The 22020-nt window shown below is 52.5% G+C and overlaps 1 protein-coding gene across 1 annotated transcript; it reads left to right on the top strand.

Annotated features, from left to right (window-relative positions):
* The first annotated feature begins 5026 nt into the window (after nucleotides 1-5026).
* Nucleotides 5027-17883, top strand: ZBTB47 (zinc finger and BTB domain containing 47). The gene is made up of 6 exons (XM_057370859.1): nucleotides 5027-5101; nucleotides 9498-10868; nucleotides 14350-14497; nucleotides 15034-15149; nucleotides 15552-15696; nucleotides 16535-17883. Exons 2-6 carry the CDS (start codon nucleotides 9579-9581, stop codon nucleotides 16900-16902), a joined length of 2067 nt encoding a protein of 688 aa, XP_057226842.1. The 5' UTR covers nucleotides 5027-5101; nucleotides 9498-9578; the 3' UTR covers nucleotides 16903-17883.
* Nucleotides 17884-22020: the final 4137 nt, after the last annotated feature.

Genomic DNA, 22020 nt, shown 5'->3' with positions numbered 1-22020 from the left:
TCCCCACCATCCCGGAGGAGCGGGGCTGCAGGGAGGGCGCCGCATCCCACCCCTCTTCGGGTCGGGAAAGGGATTTTCCATCCCTACTGCAAAAACAAATAACGATAATAATAATAATAATAATAGCAATAATAATAACACCTCCAGAGCCGGGCTCTCGCCTGCAGCGGTGACCTATTTTATCGGCCGGCGGAGTTTTGGGGGGGTTTGCTGGAGTTGCAGAGGGCAGGCCTGAGCTGGGAAGATCCACGGGAAATCCCCTGGGATGTGCCGTGGCCCCGGGATCGCGGCTCCCGGCACCGCCGTGCCTCCCCCATCCCTWAAAGTGCGGGCTTGTGGTCGCCCCAGCGCTGGCTCCGTGCCCGTCCTGACGCCCCGGGAAATGTCCGAGCGGATTTKGGGGGAGGGGAAGAAAGTGCAAGCTGGGAAAAATGAGGAAGCGATGGTGGTGGGATGGTGGGATGGGGCTCGGCACCCCCCGACCGCGGTACTGGGGTGAAACTGGTCGGGCTTGGGTTTGGGTTCGCGCTGGGCACTCACACYCGGCCTGTGAAATTCCTTCTGGCGTGAAATCGCTGCTGAAAGCGCCCCTGCATCCCTTCCTAGAGGAGATGCTGTTTTGGGGAGTGCTTCATGCCCTGAGGTGCAGATGGAGGTACCCAGAGCCCACCCGAGCCAGCAGCCCCGCCAGGAACACGGGGAAAAGTTGGGAATTCAACCTTCCTTCCACACCCTGCCTCGGCAAGAACCCGAGGAAGATTTGCTTTACAAAGCAAAATTCCTCCTTGGACAGACACTAAGGGATTTATTATTTTTTAATTTTTTTTTTTTTTTTAATTTTTTTTGGATCTGTGCTGAAATCTTGCTGGGTGCAAACGTTCTGGCTCTAACTGCCGAGTTTCCCCGAGGATGCTGGCTGGGCTCAGCACCGCTCCGGGGGCTTTTTTTTTTTTTTTTTTTTTCCCCCAGGGTGGCCGGAGGGTCCCCTTTGCCACCTGGGCTTGGAATGACGGCGGAGCTTTGTTCTCCCCGGGAGGAATTAGCGGAGCGTTCGGTTATCGCCAGGCGAGATAAACGGCCCTGTGTTCCCGTCTCGCGTCTGGAGCGGAGACATTGTCACCCCCTCCACAAAAATAACCCGCTGCCGCCTTTGGAGATGGATCCTTTGCAAAAGGGAGGGAGCAGCGGCAGGTCGGTTGCCCGCGAGTTGATTAAATATTGGTTATTTTTAAGATGCAGATTTTTCTGCTAGAGGAAAAATAAGAGGGGGAAAAAAAAACCCAAACCCTTTTTTGCAGATGAACTGAATGTGTCAAAACATCAGAGGGTCTTTGAAGGTTTTGGGGGAATTGCTGATTTTCCCGTCCTCCCTCTGTGCTCCAGCTGGAGGAGAAAACCAAGGGCTCTCCCACGCTGCTGCATTTGAGCCTTTATAGATGGGGACGTGGTGATGGCCGTGACAAAGTGACTCTCCTCCAAGAGGTGCATGGGATGAAGTTTTTAATTTGCTGCCACATTTGCCTGGCCACAAAAACGGAAATATCTAGATCCTCGATGTTTTGCRTCCTAGATGTCTCCTGACATCCCATGTGTCCTGTGAAACTGGAGGGGTGGACATTGGTAGGGAGGATGAGCTCGGGGTCAGGCTCTGTGCCTCCTGCTCCTATTTTTTCCTTATTTCTAAGGAAAATGTGGATTTAGAGTGCAGGTTTGTGCAGGGCAGGGATGGCCCCATTGGGTTTTCTGCATAGGGGACACCTGAAGACTTGTCCCCATGTTCTTTGGGGCTGCTGTCCCCTCTCCAGCCAACTCGGTGCCCATCCTCCTGTCCTGATGATGAAAACTGGGATGCCTTTGGATAACGGGAAAGACTGGCTGTGGTGGCGCAGATGTGATGGGTAAAGGACTTAATTACAATAAACTGTCTTTTTTTATTATTGTTTTTACGATTACATCTTTTGCCTGGAGCCAGGGCTGTTGAAACCGTGTCTGAGTTAAAGCCCTGCTYGCTGAGCTGCTGGAAAAACCATGATAAAAATAAGGATAAAAATAATGCACGTCCATAAAAATGTTGAAAGTGTTGGGCAGGAAGGATCTGATGCATCCAGATCCTTGATCTGGGCAACCAGACCTAATGGGAGATGGGCTGTGGCAGGAGARTTGGAACAAGATAATSTTTAGGGTCCCATCCAACCCAAACCATTAGAGGAGCATGGCTGGTGCTTCCCAAAGAGCCCTGGTCAAGGCTGGGTTTGGGATGGAACTGGAGATGGGYACCATCCCTGGGATCAGAGCCAGGGTTTGGAGACAATGCTCTGGGATGGAAAGTGCTCCCRAGGATGTTGGGACAGGTTCAACCTTGGATCTCTCCACCAATTTTGTGGTCTGGAGTTGGGTTAGGAAATGCTGTGGGTTTAGGGTTCACTGGGAGCTGGCTGTGGAGCAAACCTTGGAGGTGTCGAGGCTGTTGATCTGCCTGGAAGGTCATGGTGGGTGCCACAGGGATGGGCCCTGGGGTGCCAGGCAGGGGGATGCTGCCTTCTGATGAAAGCTTCGTTCAGCAGCACTTGAGAGGAGGCTCTGTCCATCCATCCGTCCGTCCATCCATCCATCCATCCATCCCTCCATCCACCCATCCACCCATCCACCCATCCATCCATCCATCCATCCATCCATCCCTGTCCATCCATCCCTCCATCCATCCGTCCCTTCATCCATCCACCCATCCACCCATCCACCCATCCACCCATCCATCCATCCATCCCTGTCCATCCATCCATCCATCCATCCCTGTCCATCCATCCATCCATCCATCCATCCATCCATCCATCCATCCATCCATCCATCCTACCATCCCTCCATCCATCCCTCCGTCCACCTGTCCATCCACGCACCCACCTGGTTTCTGGGGATCTCAGCCCCATCCCATCCATGTGTGGTAGCACATGGGGAAATGGGGCTGGTTTGGGGTTATGATACCTTCAGGCTCTGCTCGAGGGATGTCGTGGCTGCCCCTCTGCACCCATCCCTGCCCCCGTGTCCATTCCTGCTCCTGGCACTGAATTTGGGGTTTCTGGAAGGGATCCTATGAGCTATGGGGGGCTCTGAGCATTGCCTGCCCTGCTGCATCCACTCCKTCCCTCAGTGACAGGGGGGACATCTGTGGGGTCTCTCGGGGGTGATGCCTCCTCCCCAGCCTCGCAGGGCGCTCCAGGCTGGGCAGCGGTCCGGATCTGGCCCCTGGCGCAGCCGCTTGGCCGACAGCCCGGCTGGGGAGGTCAGCRTTGGGTTTTGTCCTCGTTTCCTCCCTCAATCTTCCCTGCGCTTGTTTTTCTCGGGCAGGGGAGGGAGGGGGACAGTGGCTTTGCGTGCGTGAGTGTCCCCCGGGCTCTTCCACCCTGGCAGTGACAATGGGGGTGGTCCTGCATCCCGCAGATGGAGGGCAGCATCCCATCCCATCCCATCCCATCCCATCCCATCCCATCCCATCCCATCCCATCCCATCCCATCCCATCCCATCCCACTGCCTGCTCCCGTGCCATTGTGGTGTCTCGGGGACATCTCCATCTGTCGGGTGTCACTGGCTGTGCCAGGTGCTGGCAGGAACCCCATGGCCTGGCTGTCCTGTCTGCCCTCAGCATTTGCCAGGGTGATGCCAGCTCTGCTGAAATCCATCAGAATCCTCTCGGGATTTATCCCCAGACCTGGCTTTGTGCAGCTCTGGAATTTCCTGCAGAACTTCTGCACTGTGTTTTGGGTCTGGCTGAGCTGCGCCTCTTTCAGCCCTGACCGAGGGGACAGGGACACACAGAGGGGCGAATCCAGCCTGGCCTCAGTGCCTCTTCTCTCCCGAAGGGTTGGGATTTGTCCTGGGTTGAAAATAATGCAGTGTTGCTGGAGCCCCAGAGCTGTGCTTGCGCAGGGGATGGTGTTCAATTCCCACATGGCAGAGTGGGCTCTCAGGGCTTGGCACTGCCCTCACTGTCACCCCAGSTGGAACAGAGGGACAGTGTCCTCGATGCCATCACAGTGGTGGCACCCCCAGGAGCAGCAGCACCTCACTGGGGCAGTTTGGATATGGGGGTGACGGCAGCATTGATCCGTCCATCCATCCTTGGCAGTGTCGCTGTGGCTGCAGCTCTGTGTGCCAAAGGAAAGGAGAAAAGCACCCAGAGCAGCTGGTGGGGTTTAAAAAAAAAATTAAAAATATGAGATAAATAAGAAAGCACCAAGCCATTAACCCTCTGTGGGCTGTGCTGTTGGGGAGTCAGTGCCTGCTCCCCGTGGATGATGCTCCCCTTGTGTTGCTCATCCCACCTCATCCCCCTACTCTCCCCTTGCTCCTGGAGGCCATGGCACTTCCAAAAAAAACCCCAAATTAACCTTTTCTACCTTTGCAAAGGTGTCCCYATGGCTGCAGGGAGGCAGGGATGGGGGAAGGATTGTCCCTGTTCCCCTGCACTGGGGACAGTCCTGGTGGGGCTGGTGTTGCTCCCAACAGCCCAAAAGCGTCCTTGAGSCAAAGCCTGTAAATGCTGGATATCAGTAATAAAATTTAGGAATAATCAAAAGGGAGGGRAAAAAAAAATCCTGGGAAGCATCTGACTGTGCCACAACTGGGCTAATGCTCTTCTTCACTTGTGMAGAGGCTGGGAGGCGTTTTTTGGGGTGTCCCCGGGATGGGAGGGGCTCTGGGAGCATCGCCGAGCCCCTTCCCSTCTCCTGCTCCCTGTAGCTGCACATGGCTCTACTTTGGGCACCCTCAAGCCTTTTTAACAACGCACAGGGAACAATCACCGCTGCAGAGGGTGTCCCCACCATCCCCACGGGCCCCGGAGCTGGGCCGGGATGTCCCCGCGGGTGCGCGGCACATCCCGCGGGCAGGATGGGCGCTCGGGGCCGTGCCGGCCGGCGCCTCGCCAGGCGGGGCTGTGGCCGGGCCATTGTTTTCCCTTCCTGCTTGTTTTTCCGGACAACCCTCTCCTAATTAAATAAAAACACCCGTCGGGGGAGCGAGCAAACCCCACCCCCAGCGCGGTCCCGTGCCGAAAGCACCCAGGGCAGAGCTCCCCGGGGAGGGAGGGACAGCGGAGCCGTCAAGGTAGGCGACAGGCGAGGGGCGGGCGCCTGGGCATGTGCTGTGTCCCTCGGACAGGTTTCCACGCGTGGCCGTGCTCCCARAAGGGGTGGTTTGGCAGTGGGATGTGCACGGGCCGGGCAGCGCTGCTCGTTCGTGGGGTATCCTGGTTTGGGGAGCGGTGGGAAGACACGCGCGTCGCATCATCCTCAGAAAAACCCTCAAACGGCCTCAAAACGGGGTGAAAGGCTGAAGGTTTCATCCAAGGGTCTGGAAGGCAGAGGGAGAATTGTAGGAGGCCGAGGATTAAAACYGAAAGCGCGAGGGTTTGGGGTTTGTAACGATGCCCCTTCGTATGGTCTGAGCTGATCTGTAAAAATGGGGGTTTAATTTTATTTCTTTAGCGAAAGTCAAGTTTGGACATGAAGTAGTTTCAGCCCAGCTCTGTCACYCTGAAGTGCAGCAATGTCCAAATTGAGAAGAGGACATGGGGGACTTATTTTTTGAGGAGGCAAGTGCTGACATTGTATTTAGCTCCTTATTAAAGCACTTTTCCTTAATGCAATTTAATACTGAAGGTCAACTATGAATGCTTTGGTGGTTGGAAACGATACAGAAAAGCAGTCTGCTTTTTTTTTCTYGTACATCTTGAGGGTGAAAAATTTAAAGAAATCCCCAAATTTTGTGCTTATGGAAAGTGTTTCACAGGCAGCTGGTCTTGTCACCACATAAATGTGAATTTTATGCCCTAAAACCCCCTGTCCTTGTGTTTGTAGGGGAAAAAATTACTTATGGTGCTCAATGCCATGGTGATGAGGGTGATAGAAATGAATAAATAATGAATTAAATAAATAAGAGGCTGCTGAAGGTCAGGGATGKTCTTCTGGGGGACTGAGGATTTGAGTATTTAAATATATCCAKAGTGGCCCAACCTACCGGTCCTTTGGGGAGTTTTAGAGCTGCAGGAACATTTAAGGGTCTGGTTCTCCATAGCTGCCAAGAGAAATGGCATTTTGTCATGATACATTGATTTAAATTCAGCAGCAAATACCTTTCAGGGCAGGTAATCAGGGGTTGGGGGGGGTCTTTCTAGGGAAACTGAGGCACGCAGGGGGATGTGGGTGGAAACAGAGCTCGGGCTTCACCTCCAATTGTGGGATTTTTGGTGGTTTTGCTGGAGAGAGGCTGCCCTGGTCCAGTGAGCATCAACTGCTCCTTCCACCACCATTCCCCTATCACTTTTATCCTCTTCTTGCAGTTCCCTGCCATCAGGGCTCATCCAACCCCATTCTCTCTCCTGGAGCATCCTCCCCATCCTCTGGCCGCCCTTCTGCCCTGCCCCAGCAGCTGTTTTGGGATGGGACTTCGGCAGCATCACATGAAAACCCTTAAAATAGAGCTGGAGGGCAGCGTCAGGGCGGGGAGGGCTGGCTGGAGGCGCCGCCGGCCCCTCGGGTGGGGAGYTCGTGGCCACGCTGCTTTCTAATAATTTTTAGGGGTGTTTTTCTGTGCTAATGGTGCCAAAATCTTGCTCAAGCGTTGGCAGTGTGTGGTGGGGGCCCTCAGTTTCAGGGTTCATCCTGGTTTAATGCACTCARTGAGCTCCCCAAGTCCAGACGGGATGGGGATGGGATGGGACCTGTTCCTGTGGTTGTTTGGGTTGCTCCTGGGATTAAACAGAGCCAGAGAGTCAGGGTGGTGATGGTGGAAAAAAAGCAAAACCCTTGATTCTTTTTAATTTTTTTTTAATATGCATTTTTAATAACAGTATTTTTTTTAATATTAAAAGAGATCTATATTTCAAATATTTGCGTTTTCCCAGAGGAAGCGCCCTGGATTTAACCCTCCCATTAATCCCCATTAGTCAGGCTTCTCCGCTCCAGTGGAGCTGCAGGGACGGGAGCTGCCGCAGGGGTATTTTGGGGCAAGTTGGGGTCTTTCTGGGGATCTCACCCCGGCAGGCGCCTCCTGTCTCGGCCGGGGCTCTGGCTCCGGGCAGGCTCACGAAAAGCATCTGAGAGCAATAAAGAGCAAAAGCCTCCCGCTGACAAGCCCGGGCTGAAGTCACCGGCGGGACGCGGCCAAGACACGCATTGTCCTCGCCGCTGCTGGGACTGATTAGAGCTGCCTGGCAAGGACCGCCGCTGGGTGAGGGATCGGCCCCTTTTGCCAAAAAACCTCGATCCGGAGGGCAAAAAAAGCCGGCTTTTGTTTTCCAGGCTGGGCGATGCCGCCCGACAGACCCATTTCCCCCTGTTTTGCACCCATTTCTCTGCCAAGCTTGGGGGATCCTATGCGGGGAATGAGGTGAGGTGGATCCCCGGAGGAAAAACCTGAATCTAGGTTTGTTTTTTTCCAGGAGAGAACCTGGCAAACAGCGAACTGCTCTGCTGAATTCCTGCTGTCTCTCCAGTTTTTTGATCTTTGTTATATCGTTATTTATTTTCTGCGTGTCTTGGGGGGGCTGAACCATCCAAGACCTCATCAAAATGTTCTTGGCAGTCGCGAGGCTCAGAAAACGGGGCGGTGGATGGRTGTTCCAGCTGGGATGCAGTATTTTGTAACAAATATGTATATAAAGAATGCTTATGTCTTAAATATTTACATATATATATATWTTATATAAGTAATTTACAGATAAACTACTTATAGATAAACTACTAGCATTAATGTATAAAATATTGAAAATAGTAAATACATATAAAATATAAAAAGTATATTAAAATATTTTAAAATATAAACAACACCTGACCCTTTTTCTACCTCTTTGCCCCACTCCTGGCTGCATAGCCAAGAATTTGGAGCAGAACTGGTTTTCCCATATTTTTCCCTGGGTGCCAGCACTTGCTGGGGCTCTCCAGGGCTATCAGGACCATGCAAAGCTGAGATCCCAATTGGCTGAAAGGGTTGGTTGTAGAGCAGAAATCCAATGAAAATGAAAAACTTTGGCAGGGAGGGAGAAGAGGTTTTTTTGCTTGTTGGGAAAACAGAGAAGAAAACACCCTTCTTTATTATTTAAACATTTTTGTCTGTGTGTGCTTTTGCCTTTGGCTCACCAGAAAAAAAAAAAAAAGAACAAAAAGACAAACAGAACATGTCTTGCTGGAATTTGTGCATTGATGGAGGGCTGCCATTTGTCCYAGAAAAAAATGGGAGCTGAAAAACTTTTTGGAGCAGGAAAGGCAGGATGAACCTGGCAGGTTAAATTCTCCATCCCTGTCACTGTTCTGCACCATGTCCTGGGTCACATCCTCAGGAAGGAGGGTCTGGATGTGTCTCCATCCGGGATTTGCGTGTTCAGCAAGGGAAGTGGAGGGAAAGGGTATGTCCCACCTTMTTTTAATGCAAGATGCAGGATTTAGGGCGTGGGATATCCCTTGGATTTGGGATGTAGCGGGCAGACTTATCCTGGGCCTCAGTAATGACCAGAAAAGGGGTTGAACATCCAGGGATGGTCTGGACCATGTGAAATACGTGGCAGTTGGATCAAATATCAGGAAAACTCTGCCTTGGGAGGGTTGGTAGTCACAGCATTTCCCAGCCTGGGGGCGCTGCTCCCTAATTTGAATTTTTCCAGGTAGTGCCTTTCCCCAGGCAATGGAAAATGAGCATTAAGAAGTGCATAAATCATCCCGATGAATCCAGCTGCGAGTGAGCTGCTGTCGGGAGCAAGAGCACGCAGTGTAATTCAGAAATATCAGAGTATATTGAGCTTTATGTAATTATCTGTAGAAGCAGGGAGCTCTAAAATCCTAATTTTCTTTTATTTAGGGGGTTAAATCTCAGCAGGTGCCTAAAATTGGCTTCCTGCTTGGGGCAAATATCCACCTGGATCTCCATCTGGTTCAGGAGGTTGAGGCGTCCCCTCTCCTGTGTGACATCTCTGAGTGAGTGTGGGCATCTGAGCCTGGCTTTGGACCTCCTTGGAGTCACCTGGACCCAAGTTCATGGTGGAGCTTCGTGGTTGGTGTCTTCAAGCTGGGCCTGGTGGTAGAGCTCCTTGGTGTTCTGAGGCTGAGGCTGGTGGTGGAGCTGTTTGGTTATCATCTCCAGGCTGGGGCCGGTGGTGGAATGTTTTGGTTGGTATCTCCAAGATGAGGGTAGTGATGGATGTTCATGGTTGGTATCTCCAAGATGAGGCTGGTGGTGGAATATTTTGGTTAGTATCTCCAAGATGAGGCTGGTGATGGATGTTCATGGTTGGTATCTCCAAGATGAGGCTGGTGATGGAGTCTTTTGGTGGATATTTCCAAGCTGGGGCTGCTGGTGGAATGTTTTGGTTGGCATCTCCAAGCTGAAGCTTGTGGTGGAGCTTCTCAGGTGGCATCCCTGATGCACGGCCAGAGATCGATGGCCTGGCTAGGAGGGTRTTTTTTGGGGGAAAGAGCCCTGAATGATTTTATTTCCTTCCTCCCCGCAGCTGATAGTCGAAAAGACGACTGACTACCCTTCGGCTGAGTACTCCCTGGTGGAGGATGTAGCCCTCCACTTCACGTGTTTGATGGACAGACTGAACGAGCAGCGCCTCTTTCAGCCGGACCTGTGCGACGTGGACATCGTGCTGGTGCAGCACAAGAGCATCTTCCCGGCGCACAAGGGGGTCCTGGCAGCCTACAGCCAGTTCTTCCACTCCCTCTTCACCCAGAACAAGCAGCTGCAGCGCGTGGAGCTCTCTCTGGAGGCCCTCACCTCGCAGGGCCTCCAGCAGATCCTCAACTTCATCTACACCTCCAAGCTGCTCGTCAACTCCTGCAATGTGCAGGACGTGCTGAACGCGGCCGCCGTGCTGCAGATGAACAACATCGCGTCCTCCTGCCAGGACCTGCTGGACACGCGCTCGCTCAGCCTGGCCACTGACATGGCCCTGCCCGCCGAGGGCTGCGCCGGACCCCCRCCCTACTACTGCGAGATCAAGCAGGAGGTGGACGCCCCCCACCCCAAAATCTACGCCCGGGAGGGCAACGACCCCTTCTCGGTGCGGGTGGAGGACGGGACGGGCAGCGGGACGCTCCCACCAGGCCCAGCCAAGCAGTACTACAAGGAGGAGAAGGATGGTGGCGCCGGCGCCGTGTGTAAGATGGAGGGCGAGGAGTCTGAGGAGGACCTGGACAGCCAGGGCTCCTACAACCGGGAGCAGATCATCGTGGAGGTGAACCTCAACAACCAGACCCTCAACGTCTCCAAGGGCACGGAGGGCAAGGCGGCCACCAGCGAGACGGCCGTGATGGGGCGGCCGGACGGGGATGGGCGTGACACGGAGGAGGATGGGGAGGAGGAGAATGAGGAAGGGGAGGAGGAGGAGGAAGAGGAAGAGGATGCRGAGGTGGGGGAGGAGGAGGAGGAGGAGCRCAGCGAGGAGGAAGACCTRGAGGAGACGACGGAAGAAGAGGACGACGACGATGACGATGAAGATGCCTCGGAGATGAAAAGGGAGAAGAGCGGGCAGCCCCGCAGGGGCAGCAGGGCATCCAAAGCCACCAAACCCTCCATGGCAACCAGGTCCCAGGAGATGGCCAAGGTGGAAGAGGAGGAGGAGGAGGAAGAAGAAGGCCAGAGGGGAAGGAAGAGAAAGAAGGAACAAGATGGCTTGGGCCAGAAGGTGAAGCTGGAGGAGAAGCAGCAYTATCCATGCAAGAAGTGTCCCCGGATCTTCAACAACCGCTGGTACCTGGAGAAGCACATGAACGTCACGCACAGYCGSATGCAGATCTGYGACAAGTGCGGGAAGCGCTTCCTGCTGGAGAGCGAGCTCCTGCTGCACCACCAGACYGACTGCGAGAAGAACATCCAGGTGAGCCGGCCCCTCCGCCCAGGGCATGGACCCCACAGGGTGAACGTCCCACCAAGGGGGAATTCCTTACCCAGGGGGGGACATCCCACCAAGGGGGGATTCCTTGCCCAGGGGTGGAACATCCCACAGGGGATGGATGTCCTGTCAAGATGGGGACATCCCACCGAGGGGGGAATATTTTATCCAGGGATGGAGCATCCCCCTAGGGATGGACGTCCTACCAAGGGGGAATTCCTTACCCAGGGGAAAACATCCCACTAGGTATGAACATTCCATCATGGGAGGATCCCTTACCCAGGGATGGAGCATCCCCCTAGGGATGGACATCCCAACAAGGGGAAATGCCTTACCCAGGGGTGGAGCATCCCACAGGGGATGGATGTCCTGTCAAGGTGGGGACATCCCACCAAAGGAGGAGCATCCCACCATGATGGGWCATCCCAAAGAGGGAGGAACATCCCAAACACCATGAAGGTCATCTCGCCCAGCTACACCATGGAATGGGCTCGTGCTCAGATAATGCTGGTGTTGCAGCTGGYGTATGGCAGATGGGAGGGAATCTTCATTCATCCGTGAGTCATAACAGGCTCAGGGAGGTCCCACAGTGGCCTGGGACCAGAGGATTTGTCCCAGGGGGGCTGGGGCCTCCCCTTGGTTGGCCCAGTGGAAACACAGAGTTAATTTTTGAGGGGTAATTTTTCTTTTTAATTGATTCAGTTAATCTGGATAAAACATTACGAGCCCCTGATAGAAACACACTCTAGCCGTTCCCACCCAGTCTGAACCCACTTTAGCTTAATTTGAGGATTTGCTGACAGGAGTTAAAATGGTTTTAATCTGCCTTTTGTGCTTTTTTTTTGGTGTGTATTAGCAAATTTCTGAGTGCATTTGACGTCCATGTGTGGCTCAGGTCCTTCCCCTGTGCTAACGAGATCCTGTGTTGGCCAACTGGCTCTGTGAAATCAGTGCAGATTTGGGGGGATRAGGAGACCCYCTCCCCCCAATCAGAGTAGCAAGGACATGTGTTCCTGAAGATTCTSCAAATCCCACCTTGTAATTCCTGATGAGCTCTTTTACAGGATGCCGCTGCTAATAATTAAAAATAAACCAGTTTCTGGAGAGCTTCTCCCATCACTCTTCCCACCAGTGACCAGATTTTAAATGATCTCACAGCTCTCCTGGATGAGGGTAACACAACCCAAGTGCTGCTGAGCCCTTCGCCCATGGCATCCCAAATAAAACAGGGAATGAGGCAGATCTTGGCGAGCAGGGAACATGRAGGCAGGAGCAGTCTTGGCTCATAGGTCAGTGCTGCCTGCACTGACCCTTTGGTGCATCTTCCTGACAAAGTCACAGTGCTGAAGTTTCTTTTTTTGGATGCTTTTTCCCRGAATAGATGAGTGCAGCTCCAATACCTGCATGGTGGTGGCTCTTTCCCAGCCTAACATAAAACCTGAGCAGTTAAAAAGGAGTTTTCCCCAGAATGTTTCTTCAACTCCATCTGCTTTCCAAGTGGATAACATAGAGTTGTAACATCACTGTGGGTTTTTTTTTTCTCCCCCCTCCTTTTTATCCCTTTTCCAGACCATTTTGGAATAGGATGAACCACAACTGCCCGTGCAGTGACCTCCTTCTGTGGAAAAAGGGATCATTGTTCCCCACTTAACTGAGCATTTTGAATTTTACAAATAGCCCAATCCACTCCATTTGCTTAGATAATATTGAATAATTTTATCAGTATAGCATGGAATTGTTTCTGCATGGAAAATAATTTTTTTCAGCTCTGTACCTATAATAGGCATTTTTTATTTCTTGGGTTTAAATCAGATCCAGGGAGGAACTATCCATCTTACCCAGCTGGGTCTTCTGCTTTCCGCTGTTTTGTCCCCAAATTTCATCCTTAAAGCTTTGGGTTTTAAGCATCATCTCACTCCCTGTGGTCATTCAATAATGTGCATCCTACCTCCACCCCCTGGAAAGGAATTTATCCTTTGCCTCATTGTGCTGTCCCTCAGACTCTTTTTTTGGCCAGCATCAGTATGGTTTTCCTTTTATCCTGCAAGAGTTTATATCCTCATTTCCTCCCTAATTTGATGTTACTTTCACATTTTTGAGTGATGATCTTCAGCATTAACTGAGCTCGGCCCTCCAGGGTGTTTGGTMCCATCCCCGGGGGTTTTCCTATCTCTGCTGCTTCCCCTCTACCTTTCATTTTGAAATTTCCCTGCAGCCTCTTTCATTTTAAGTGGAGAAAATGGATATTGATGTCTTTGATATCAGGCTCTGGTCCTGAATCTATCCTGAAATATCCCTGAAAGTCAAGATGAAGCTGTTCTGATCAATGGTAATACAGACTTGAGAACAGTGGGACTCRAAGGACTACTCATGTTGACATTCGAGCATGACTAGATGAAGATGATGAGGGTTGGGAATGATTCTGTGACCCTAATTTTTCCTTTGGGGCACCCAAATATAAATATATTTGGAAAAATACTGTGACTTCACAGCACAGTGGTGTATTTTCCACRATATCACAGTGGAATTTGGTTGAARCCCGTCAAGGAGCCTCTGTTCCTCTGGGAAGGAGGAAAAGTGGAGGAATCCCTCCCTCCCTGGGTTCACCAGTACAGCTCAGCCACGTTGTTGCAAGATGCCTTCAAGGCATGAATTATTTTCTCAACAAATCTGTGAGGAGAGAAGGGATGGTTTTATCCCTGCTGACCAAGAGGAATACGAGTCACGGAAAGATAAAGGAGAGGAAGTTGACCCTTGGCTCCTGGCACTGGTTTCCTTTGTGGACATCTCTCTCCTGTGTTTCCCTGAGGCTGAATTGGTGTCAAATGCTTCAAACAGATCTCACACAAACTGAAGTTTTTCCTGGGAACTTCCAGAGAAACATTGAAYTTGTTGGAGCTGAAGCGATTCTCTGCCATAACTTCTTGGGGAAGACTTTGCATGCCATGTTGTTCCACTTGTGCTGATGAACTGGTGATTTGGGTCCATTTTGCTCCATTTGGATATTACGGAATCATAGATATATTTGGAAAACCAATTTAGTGGTGAAGTATCCATAATATCTGCTGAGGACTGGGGTAGTGCTGCCCTGGCTTGGGATTCTCCTTCTTTTTATATTTTTTTGCAGCCTTCCAATGCACAGAGGGTTGGGATTATTTTACGTAATCTCTTAATTTAGGAATAAAATTCCCAGTTGGGAATAGGGCCCTGGTGCATGAGCTGCTGCTCCTTAGAGTCCTATCTACCCACTGATGGAGATTCCAYGTCCTTCCCTGGAAGGTCATTGTCCCTTGCTCATCCCATGGATAGAAACTTGATGTTTGGAGGTTTTGAAGTGACACAGTCTGGATCAGAAGTGCTGGTTGTTGAGATTTYTGGTATCAGCCATAGCTTTTGCAGTGCTGCTCCCCTTCCATGGCTGAAGCTGGCTCCTCTGCTTCCCTGACCTCCTCCTGTCTCCTTGCAGTGTGTGACGTGTGGGAAGGGCTTCAAGAAGCTCTGGTCTCTCCACGAGCACAACAAGATCGTCCACGGCTACGCAGAGAAGAAGTTCTCCTGCGAGATCTGCGAGAAGAAGTTCTACACCATGGCCCACGTGCGCAAACACATGGTTGGTGAGTGCGGGAGGCACCGGTGCCACGGGGGAGCCTTGCTGGGGGTGTTACCCATTAATTTGGCAATGAAAGACATTTTTTTGTTGTTTCATGTTGGGTGTTTAGGGCTGGGCTTACTCTGGGGTGAGCTTTCTCACATCGACATCTTGAAATTCGGCCTGATATTCAATGCTGGAAAAATGTCTGCCCAGGGCTGGGTTTGGTGGTGGTGCTGGGGAATCCCATTTATTTGATTGATCAGAAGTGATCAGAGGAAGGTTGGAAGTGTAACCAGTGTCAAAGAGGACCAGGACTGGGCTTTTAAAAGCAAACTGCATGTGGCAACATTGGTTGGTTCCCTGGGCCTTGGAGCCACCCAAGAGATCCAAAAGAATGGGGGTTTGGCAGGGAAGTTCTGCAAAAGTTGCTGCCATAGATCTTCCAGGGATGCTTTGGGTTTGCTGGGGTTGGGCAGCGGCACTGGGAGCTCAGCTGGGATGTGGGGGATGGGGGCTGGAAGCGTGTGGAGGCTCCTGACCCCGCCCCTGTGCCCCCAGCACACACCAAGGACATGCCCTTCACCTGTGAGACCTGCGGCAAGTCCTTCAAGCGCAGCATGTCCCTCAAGGTCCACTCGCTCCAGCACTCCGGGGAAAAGCCTTTCAAGTGTGAGGTAAGGTGCTGGCTGTCCCCTGCCCCTCAGCCTCTCAAATGAGGCCAAAACCACTGATCTGGGGAAAGATCTTCCACTCCTTGGGGCTTTCACAGTGCTTTGTGCCAGTGCAGCTGTGGGGATGGTCCCACACTTTTACAAACTTTGCATCCCTTCCCAGTTTGAGGGTCCCACCAACCTTTTGATGAGACTTGTCCAAWGCCAGGGTCTGCCCCCCAGTGCCTGGACTTTGTATCCCACCCCGAGCCCATCCAGCCTGCAAACATGGCTGGGCATGTCCCAAAAAGCCATTTATTTGCATTTGTTTTGGGGAAAGAAAAAAAATGATTTCTTTGCTGCTGATGATTTGTGGGGAAGGTGGGGATATTTTGGGTCCTCATCAGCAYCTCCTTGCCCCCACAGAACTGCAACGAGCGCTTCCAGTACAAGTACCAGCTGCGTTCACACATGAGCATCCACATTGGCCACAAGCAGTTCATGTGCCAGTGGTGTGGCAAGGACTTCAACATGAARCAGTACTTTGACGAGCACATGAAGACGCACACRGGTGAGACGCCCCTCACCTGGCCCCAAATCCCCCCAGCCAGCCTCTCCCARGGAAAGAGCAGTGGGATGGGGGTAACATCTTGGGGTGGGTGGCAGGATGGGGTTTTGGGGTGGCACAGTGTAAAGCCCCAGTTGATTTGCTGAATGAAACTTTTGAAAAAGTTTATGATGGCTCATGATCTCTGAGTTGGATAMATGGGAGAAATACCAACATGATCTTCTCAAGAGGTGAAAACAACACAAAGATTTGCTGACAGACTTCAGAAAAATCAGGGAACTTTGGCAAAAGGTTTAGYACAAYGTTCAATCGACATAAAACACTTGCCATAGTATTAACTTGGCCCATTTGATTCAGCAAACGTTAAACCTGTTCAATGTTAAGTTACTCAAAATATGCCAAGGAGAGGAAATTAGAAGAAGAAAATGACAGGAAAGATACAGAAGAGCACACACAACAGCTGCCAACTCCTGGGTTCTGGCGGTGTTCAGATAGAACTTCCAAAACAAAATGGGGTCWAGATGAATGTCATGGCCTAGTGTTCAGCCTTAAACACCCCTTGGCCCTCATGGGCTTTCTCCCAGTGGGGGCTTGTGGTCATTTGGCCACTCAGGAGCTGGGTTATGGCCGAGTGGAGCAGTGGTTGGCAGAAACTGCGGGGCTGGGATACAGGCTATAGGGCCAAGCTGTGGGGCCATTCACTGCCTCACCAGGGCAAGGCCYAAYCCGCCYTTMCCCMACACACAGGAGCTCCCAAAAYRTCTCAMWMTATCRCACCTCCCCAGTCTGTGACACACGGGCTAACCAGCAGCTTCTCCCCCCTTGTCCCGCCCTCCCTCAGGCGAGAAGCCCTACATCTGTGAGATCTGTGGCAAGAGCTTCACCAGCCGCCCCAACATGAAGCGGCACCGCCGGACCCACACCGGGGAGAAGCCCTACCCCTGCGACGTCTGCGGCCAGCGCTTCCGCTTCTCCAACATGCTCAAAGCCCACAAGGAGAAATGTTTCCGCGTCAGCAACCCCCTGGCTTCGGACACGGCCGTCCCCCAGCCCGCCACCAGCCCGGCTCCGCTGCCCCCTGGCCCTGGCGTGTCCCCCCTGCCCCTGCCGCTGCTCCATCCCCTGCCACAGACCCTCCCTCCTCCTCCTCACCTACCACCACCCCCTCCCCTGTTTCCCGCGGGGAGGATAAATTCAAACAACAATTAGGTGCCCCCCACCCCAGCCGCGCGCCTGCACGGACTGCTCTGCCCTTCGGGAACGCCTTGCCCCCGGGGAGCCAAGGCTTCGCTTGCTCTCTACCCCTTTCTTCCTCCTTTTGGGGTTGTTTTGGGTTTTTATTTCTTTTTTCTCACCTGTCATTCTCCGCAGAGAGGGGGAGCAGAAGGAATCCCCCCCAGGAGCGTGGGTGTTGGGGGGAACCGCTGTCCGTCCGTCAGGGTGTAGCTAAAAGGTGTCACTCTCCGTTTCATCTTCCCACATGCTGGCTTCATCCTCCTGCTGGGACACTGGTGGGGCTGGGAGGAGCAGGATATCCGGGCTTGACCTTGCTGGCCGGTGCATTGATATTTCTAAGCCAGATCCTAGTTAGTGGTGCTTGAATCCCTGTACTGTAAAGCTGGTCTTTCAATTCAGGCTCCTCACCCAGGGCGTTGGCAGGTGGGCACCATGGAGGAGCCCAAGGTGCCAGCCCCCATGGGCAGATGTCCCTGTTGGAAAGCCATTAGCACGCTCTCGTTAGCAGCCCTCRGCACGTCTTCCTTCCCCACTACAGGTTTTCCTCCTCCACAGGCAAAAGCACAAACACCCACACTGCCTCTCGGGGCATCTGCAGCTCGCTGTTGTTCAGTTTCGGGGTGTCTTAAGGGARATGGGCTCTGGTGTGCCCTTTCTGCTAATCCCAGCAGGAGCTGGGCTCCTGGGGATGCTCTGGAGTCGAGGAGCTGTTCCTGGGGGAGCTCAGGTAGCTTTGGGACTGGCAGGAGGGTAGCCTGGGACAGAGGAGCAGGACGCTTCTGTTTCTCAGCAGAATCGGCCCAGAATAGTGCCTTAACAATCCGAATAAACCCCTGAGTGATGGGTGAGCCCCAGCCCAGTCCCACYGCAAGGTTCAGAGGCAAAGCCAGACCGTGTTCAGCCTGGTGAAGATGTTCCAGTTTCTGGTTTGTTGCTCTCCCAMGCTTCACCTCTCGTGGTGCTGGCATCTCTTGCCCTGCCCTGGTTTGGGAGGGACCAGGGGGGACCAGTGAGGGCTGTGGTTGTTTTGGTGATGCCCTGTGGCATTTATTAGTGCTTGCTGAAGTTGTTGAAGTTGAGCTTACAGACGATATGGCTGGCTTCATGCTGAGGAGGAGGAGAGCAAAGTTTTCATGTCATCTTTTTGTTGGACACTGAAGTTCCAGTGGGGTCTCTCACTGCTGTGCTCTGCCCCAGAGTGTCATGCTAACCATGGCTGTGGGGTCTCCCTGTCTGGAGGAATGTCCCCTTTGGAGTCAGAGAGCGCCYTGCATGGGCAGAGAGGTGCTGGCAAGCGGTGGAAGTGTTGCAGCATGTTGAGGTCACCTAAGGACACAGGCAGGGCATGGAGGAGGTGGTGCAGCTCTTGGTAGGCAAGAAGAGGTCCCCGAATGGGGCTACAGGAGTCCTTCCTTATTCTCTGGTGACAGCAGAGTGCTGGGGACACGGAGCCATGTCCAGCTCTGGGAAAATCTTGGTGCTTTGTCCCCTGGACCAAATCAGTGAAGCCCTTGGGCRGAGTCTCTGTCCCTGCAGAGATGGGAGGGTGCAGCCCCATGCTCAGGGGCTTTGCTGGCTGGGGACATGCAGGAGCCTGACAGGGACAGGACAGGGAGCGTCTGCTGTTCTCCTGAGTGTGCTTTGAGGTGCTCGGTGTCACCTCCCACTGAGTGGTGCCCCCCATGCCTGGCATCGTGGGAAAGGTGACGGATGTTAACATTTTGGAGCCACAAACTGCTTTTCATCCTCGTGTTGGCTGGGATCCTGGGGATCCCCAGCACCTCTCCCATACCAGTGAGCTCACCCCATCTCCATCTGCTCCGAGCAAAAAGAGGTTGCTATGGTGGCACTGCATCCCCATATTGACCTCCTCAGGTGGGTTCCAAAGGCTTCTCTGCTGTCCTCCCTGGCTCTGGGGCTYGTTGGGATGGTGCAAAGCCTTCTCAAACACACACCCCTGAGGGATGGGGATCCTGGGGCCATTGGCTGTCTGAAGGGACCATGACCCATACTGGAAGATGATTGCTTTAGAGAAGCATTCAGTGATAYCCCAGAGGTGTTGGAGTGGTCCTTGCTGTCTCCTCCTGCTGCCTCCCAGATCACATCCCCTCAGGCTTCCTTGTGCTTCTTTCCCCTCATGCTCAGCCTTGAGGCAGGGTGGGAGTGCTGTGCCCTGAGGAGGGCTCACCTTGCTTTTATGGTCCTCTGTGGTGGAGCCCATCAGCTGACAGACATCCCCCCACACCGTGTGCTCCCTTATTCCACTCACCTGGAGGTGGCTGTCCCTGTTCCTGTCCTGATTCATCCTTTTCCAGCGAGGACCTGCCCCCCTTGGACATCTCTGTGAGATGAGAGCCCTTCCTTGAGGCTGGAAGCCCAGCGGGAAGCCCAGGACTGATCCCAGCCATGCCCAATCCCCTTCGAGAGCCTGCTCGTGGAGCCACATGGAGACGTCGAGATGTGACCATGCACACAGCACTTTGGAGAACCAGATCCCTGCTGCTCCCTGCCCTCTCCAAGGCCTGGGTAGCTCCCAGGAGTCCTCCAAGGCCTCCAAGCCCTTTTGTCTACACCCTGATTCAGCCCCAGTGTGTCTTCATGTCTGGTTTTCGTTCGCGTACTGAGAGCTCGGACGAGTTGCTCCTGCAGTGCCTCGTCCATCCCGGATCCRTCCTGGCCGGTCCTTTTGCACCCCTTGGGGTCAGACAGGGCAGGAGGCAGGAAAGTCGGGTCCGTTGTTTTAAAGCTTTTTATGTTTTATTTCAAAATTTTTTTTTAATTCTTTTTTTTTTTTTAAACTCTTGCACCTTAATCTCTCACATCCCTTCTTTGACAGACCGCGAGGGTGGAGAGGGGCTTGATTTCCATTACGCAGTTCCTGAATACACCGCAACGCAACGTTCAGCCGACAGCTCTTCCCACGCACCCAAACCCCAGACCCATCTGGGCTGGAATTTTTATTTTCCCCCCTCCACCCTTCATTTGAACTCTGGGGAGGGAGGGAGTCACGCGGGGAGGGTCATTTTTGGTTTATATATCCCAGGAGCCTGGTAGCACAGACCAGTTCGCCTCACGTATTCATGAGGCACAGCTGGCCCTTCGGACCACAGCCATAACCCCAGCGCGGTGGGAAGGCGATGGATGGACGGACGGACGGGTGGGAATGGCTGTGACAGTGCAATAGAGACGGGCATCCGCTGCTAGACAACTCCTCTGAGGTGACTCTTGGTTTGCCCGGAATCAGGTGGGAAGGACAGACAGACAGACGCCCTTTTGTTCGCATGGATGGCGAGAGCTTCCCCACACGCAGCCCTGCCTAGAGACACGGAATCACGACGGGAGTTGGGTTGAACTTGCAAAGGAAGAAAACAATAATTTAAAAGAAAAAAAAAAAAGAAAAAGGAAAACATATAGGAGTAAGAACAACCTCTGTAGCATGGAACTTGAAGGAAATGAATGAAACCCCAAGCACTTGCCTCAAAGCTAGTTTCTCATGCCTGGTGTTTGGCTCTGTATTATTTTACGGCATTCAGTATCGGTTGCCCAAACATGCCAAGTTAAGAGTGTACTGGTGGCTCTACAAGTGTGAACAAACTAAACGAAGCACTTTATTCTGTATAGATTAAGGGAAGGCGGGGAGGGGAGGGGAAGCTCGGATGCTTTTCGGAAGCGTCTTAAGTAATGTTCTAGGAAATGTACTATTATTATTATTACTTTTTTTTTTATGACCATGTGTAATCAATATATGTTTATCTTTAACTCCAAGTACAGCAGTTACTCTCTTTGGGATGATGTGAGGAGGGGGAGGCTAAGATGGTTGGATTAGTCCATCCCTGTGGGGCCAACTGAGGCAAGTCGTTGTCTACCGCAGGAACGGGCCAGTCTTGCTTCTTCGACGGTCCCGTTGGCCAATGTCCAGCAGGTCCCAAGAGGTTCATCAAAGCCACCTCCCCGGGCACAGCTCCCAGTCAAACATCCCCATCCCGAGCCATCTTCTGCCTGGGGGTGCTGGGGCTGCTCTCTGGGAGCACAGAGTTTTTACGGTGGGGAGGCTGGTTTGTGTTGTCCCTCGAGGCCAGGTCCTTGGCCGTGCTTTGAAACCTGCTTTTGGCCTCTCACCAAGGCACGTCGGGGCTCGCTGAGCCCTCAAACTGGCGAGAGGTCACAACTGGGCCTTTCCACTGCGTTCTCCCAGTCTGGAAGTGTTATGACTGTTACCAAAGAGGTTGCAAGTGGAAGGACAGAATCAATAAACAATTTGTCTTTTATAAAAGAAAACTTAAAGCTCCACCACTTTCTTTGTTCCCTTAATTTTGCATCACCTTTTTCTTCCTTTCTTTTTTTCCCTTTTCTTTTGAAAGTGTTTTTTCAGGCAATTGTGTGAAGAGTTAGAAATGGGGAGGAGTGGATTCCTGTGGAATGTTGACTGCTGCCACTGCTTCACATGTAAGGGTCTGTGTTGGGTTTGGTGGGAGGTGTGTGTGTGTGTGTGAGACAACTTGACTGTTGTGGGGCCAGCAGAAAAAAAAAGGCTTTTCAGGGAAGGGTGATGAATGGATAGAAGAAGGGATTCAGTGCTTACAGCCCTGGGAGAAGGACTGAGCTCCTGGTCCTGCTGGCTCCATCAGGTTTGTGTGAACTCTTAGTAGGGGCTCTTTGATCTCTATCAGCAGTGGAGAAGCCGAGGAGCACATCCAAAAACACCCAGTGCCTTTATTACTTTAAAATGGAGCAGGGGGAACCCCACCAGCAATATCAGCCTGGATATTGAGAAGAGAAAGGAATAGATGGTTTTCCCTCACCCTTTGGATGTACCCTGTCTTTGGCACTGTCGTTATCTGTAGGGGGACCTGTGGCTCCAGAGCTGTTACATCTCAGCCAGGAGAACACCAGTCAGCAGCAAGGAGTGATGCCTCTCTGAGCATTCCTGGTGGCATTTCTTGGCTGTGATGGCCTGTGGGGTGACACAGCCTCTTGGAGAGGTGGAGGAAYACCACCCTTTCCCTCGGTGATGTCCAGCTTTGCCACCTTCCTCAGACCAACGCGTGCTGAGATTTGGCTCTTGTTGCTCAAGCAGCGGGATATTTCAAG

The sequence above is a fragment of the Malurus melanocephalus genome, unplaced genomic scaffold, assembly GCF_030028575.1.
Source record: "Malurus melanocephalus ecotype Western Australia unplaced genomic scaffold, MMel_1.1 scaffold_135, whole genome shotgun sequence".
NCBI lineage: Eukaryota > Metazoa > Chordata > Aves > Passeriformes > Maluridae > Malurus > Malurus melanocephalus.
Note: the sequence above shows the minus strand (reverse complement) of the source record. Positions and strands in the feature narration are given on the sequence as shown.